This window comes from Aegilops tauschii, chromosome 2, assembly GCF_002575655.3.
Source record: "Aegilops tauschii subsp. strangulata cultivar AL8/78 chromosome 2, Aet v6.0, whole genome shotgun sequence".
NCBI classification, from domain to species: domain Eukaryota; kingdom Viridiplantae; phylum Streptophyta; class Magnoliopsida; order Poales; family Poaceae; genus Aegilops; species Aegilops tauschii.
In genome coordinates this window covers 555,111,160-555,114,608 of record NC_053036.3, presented here as the reverse complement: position 1 = coordinate 555,114,608, position 3,449 = coordinate 555,111,160, and the positions used below count along the sequence as shown (strand labels likewise).

Below are 3,449 nucleotides of genomic sequence, written 5' to 3'. Positions count from 1 at the left end.
CCTCCTTTAAAAAAAATCAAAACAACACCTCCGATACTTCACAATTCTCCTCAAATTACCACTCCTTCCCCTTCGCGCCACTCACACACGTCCTCCATCTGTTGCTTATTTTCTCCCTTGTTCAGTGCACTTCTTTGCCGTGATCATAACGTCGCCATAACAGTGCTCAGGATCTGTAGGCCAAGCTATAGAAGTACACACACTCTCGGGGTAAAGAAAGGAGACTGGATTTTCTACTCCCGGGTGCATCCACATCAACAGTTTCTAAATACAAAACAGAATCAGAAAAATCTGAAATTTTGGGACACAAACAAGATCAGAAATTTTAGCTTCCTGCAAATTTTCGTCCACAAATAACATTCGAGAACCCTCACCAAAAATAACAAAATCAGTCTTCAAAGTTGTGTGCACTTTTGAGCAGTGATTTTATATTATTTTTTGTCGAGGGCTTCTCGAATGTTATATGGTTGCGAAATTTTGCAAGAAGCTAAAACTTTCGATATTGTTTGATGTAAAAAAATCAGATATTTTCGATTTTGTTTTGTATTTTTTTCTATTTACTGTTCATGCGGGTGTACCTGCGCCCGGGAGCAGCCGCATGAACAGTAAATAATCTCGCTTGGCTGGCTGCCGGTTTCCTGTAATTTACTCTTCTTGAAAGGATGAAAAAAATTAAGCTATTTAAAGGGCAGGATTAGAGGAGATCCTGCGTATACTGCAGGTAAATTGTTCAAAACATCCGAATTCCAAAGCATGGTACTAATAGGGCACATCAGATATAGGACACGATTGCAATATGCATCGTCATGGGCCGAACATCAAGAGTAATAATATGGCAATATATGCTACTTCTGGCTCCAGATCAGAGTACTCCAGAAATCCTGCAACGGTTCAACTGATGCTGCTACTTAGGCAAGAGCACACTGCTGAGTGCGCCATGAGTCAGCATTGCAGCTCTCAGTAGCTTCAAAACCTGTTAACCAGCAAACATGCATCAGTGATCAACATAGAAACTGAAACATTAAGAACAGGCTAATTTTCGTGAGTCAAGATGTTCCACTTCATGTTGGATATCATTTGATTAACAGTCGTGGGGATTTACCTGTGTTTTGTCAAGAGTGCACTCTTTCTCCACAAGCTTCTCCTTTGGAATCTTGGCTGCGCGGATGGCTTTGAGACTATTGGCCAAGGAGAAATTGGTGACACGAAGATCATCGGTCACCATAAAGTTTGTGGAACCTTCCTTGATATATGCCCTACAAGTACTTCCTTTAAATGGGTTTTTTGGATTCATCTCGTGATTATAGCCAGCGACTCTTCTAGGTGGTAGTTCTTCCACTTGGAGTACATTGCTGTTGCAGCCAAAGAAAGGGGGCAGCTTTGGTGATAGAAGCAAGCTTCGGCATTCTTGCTTTGCACATCCTTCCTCATTCACACTCTTGTAAAGATTGTCAATGCATCCATTTGGTGACCATTCACCATAAGCTTTGATTATGGATCCAAGTGGAATGCAAAGAAGGCCAAAGAGAAGTTCGACAAAGTCATGCCCAACTTCAGCATACAGCACCAACGTATCATCATTTGTCTGAATAAGCCTCATCTTTATTGCCTTGAACATGGGCTCAGCCTCATCTGCTTGTTCTACCAGCAAATTCTCTGGAAGCTGAAAAACATTTGTGCCGGCATCGGGCGTGATAGCAACATCAAAATAGAGGCCAGTTAAAGGTTGCTTCGACAGCAATGCTCTTGCAATCAAGCTAATCGTCTGGAGGAAATGTGAAAATTGTTAGTAATAAAAAATCTGATTTGCACTGATCAACTCCATAGATAAGAGACACGTACGTACCTTATTGGAGTCGAGTTGTAGCACCACTTCCTCGATATTCTCTTGTTCCTGGAGCTCAAGTTTGTCCATCAGGGAAAACATGAGACCAGTGGAAGAAGGAGCAACTTGGAGATCATCAGTGATGATGAACTTTGTGCGCATCTTGGCGAAAATCTCTATGGGATTGTTATAATCCCGAATTGTTTTATCCATGGCAAAACAAAACGGGCAACTAACGTCAGGGACTGAGCTGAAGTACCCCATATGACGGCTGCAAGCATAAAACTGTGATTGATCTATGTCGTCAACTTGGACTTTAAGCCGACGTAAGTGACCTGCTGCAGCATTGCGGGGGCTAAGAAGCATGGTCTTGCAAGGCTTCGTTTGGAAGTGATCGTCCCCGAGATTCTCCACGCTCTTGTACAGCTCGTCGAGGCACCCGACCTGAGACTGCTTACCGAGGCGACGAACGATGGTGCCGAGGGGCAGAGTGAGGAAACTGAAGAGGACATCGACGAAGTCCTGGTCAGATTCTGCAAACAGCACCATTTTCTTCTCCTTGTCAATGAACAGCTTGACAGCAACAGTTGATTCGCCATCGCTCGACATGGTGGCTTAGGTGGTGTGTTCGAATGCTGGTGAGAAAGATGATTTGAGGGGTTGCAGAGGCAATCCTTTGAATATATATCTCCTCCGTGAATGGCAATGGTAACAGAAGAATTAAATGGTTGGATGGAATCTGAAAGGTGCAGAAGGCTTCACACGAAGAGTTTCACATTAAAAGGCTAATCAATATGCAGGTATTCACATTTCCCAGCGGTAAGACGTGGAGCTCTGCTTTATTTCTCCTCGGAAGTTGTTATCCACGATGGAAGGCGTATGGCCATGCTAATTTACTCCGATAATTTGAAGTGGCCTGCTCTATGAACTTGAGATTTTCTTTTGGGATTCTATGAACTTGACTTGCTAGAATGAAATTTTCTTTATGAACCACCTTGGAGAACAGAGAGTCCCTGGTCTCATTTCTTTTACGAACCACCTTTAAAATCATAATTTTCTTTGGCAATGCAACGATATATATGGGACAGTTCCTTGTTGATGGCATTGACTTGAGAAAGCTCCGACTTGCTCTTGGGGCGAAAACATATAATCCGGTTTCCGTGGTTGGATCTATAGATAGTGGCGCAGGCGCCATTTTAAGACAACATTTTTCGTAGCACGGGTATTGCTAGTGATGGTGCTTTTTTTTGGGGTAGGTGCTAGTGATGGTGCTTAATGTTGGTATTGTTGCATGTCATTCATCGCTTTGACATAACTCTTTTACCTTACTTTATTCAAAATATTTTGATTGTGTGCATAATCGATGTCTCGTCTAACTTATGACATTGTGTTGTTGTAGAGGTCAATTATCCTTGGTATTAGTTTTATGTTGGTATATTACCCATCCTGGTTTACTATAGTCCCCCTTATATTTTGGGTCAAAATTTGACCACATATTTGACTGTTAAAATATTAATGCATGTCATAAAAATTATACTGTTGGATTCGTACTTAAATGCAATTTCTAATGATATTATTTTTTGCTATGTATAACTTATATTTTATTAGTTAAAAATAGTTAAAA

General features: G+C 41.5%; 1 protein-coding gene across 1 annotated transcript; it reads right to left on the bottom strand.

Annotated features, from left to right (window-relative positions):
* Nucleotides 1-694: 694 nt before the first annotated feature.
* Nucleotides 695-2,434, bottom strand: LOC109785513 (uncharacterized). The gene is made up of 3 exons (XM_020344105.2): nucleotides 1,847-2,434; nucleotides 1,103-1,765; nucleotides 695-973 (listed from the first exon to the last, which is right to left on the bottom strand). Exons 1-3 carry the CDS (start codon nucleotides 2,432-2,434, stop codon nucleotides 905-907), a joined length of 1,320 nt encoding a protein of 439 aa, XP_020199694.1. The 3' UTR covers nucleotides 695-904.
* Between the last annotated feature and the right edge of the window lie 1,015 nt (nucleotides 2,435-3,449).

Bases quoted from the DNA above. Each gene is read 5' to 3' on its own strand.
- LOC109785513 (XM_020344105.2), bottom strand. From the start codon at position 2,434: ATGTCGAGCGATGGCGAATCAACTGTTGCTGTCAAGCTGTTCATTGAC. The intron at 1,766-1,846 runs GTACGTACGTGT...CATTTCCTCCAG, and splicing joins TACAACTCGACTCCAATAAG to ACGATTAGCTTGATTGCAAG. The intron at 974-1,102 runs GTAAATCCCCAC...GCTGGTTAACAG, and splicing joins GCACTCTTGACAAAACACAG to GTTTTGAAGCTACTGAGAGC.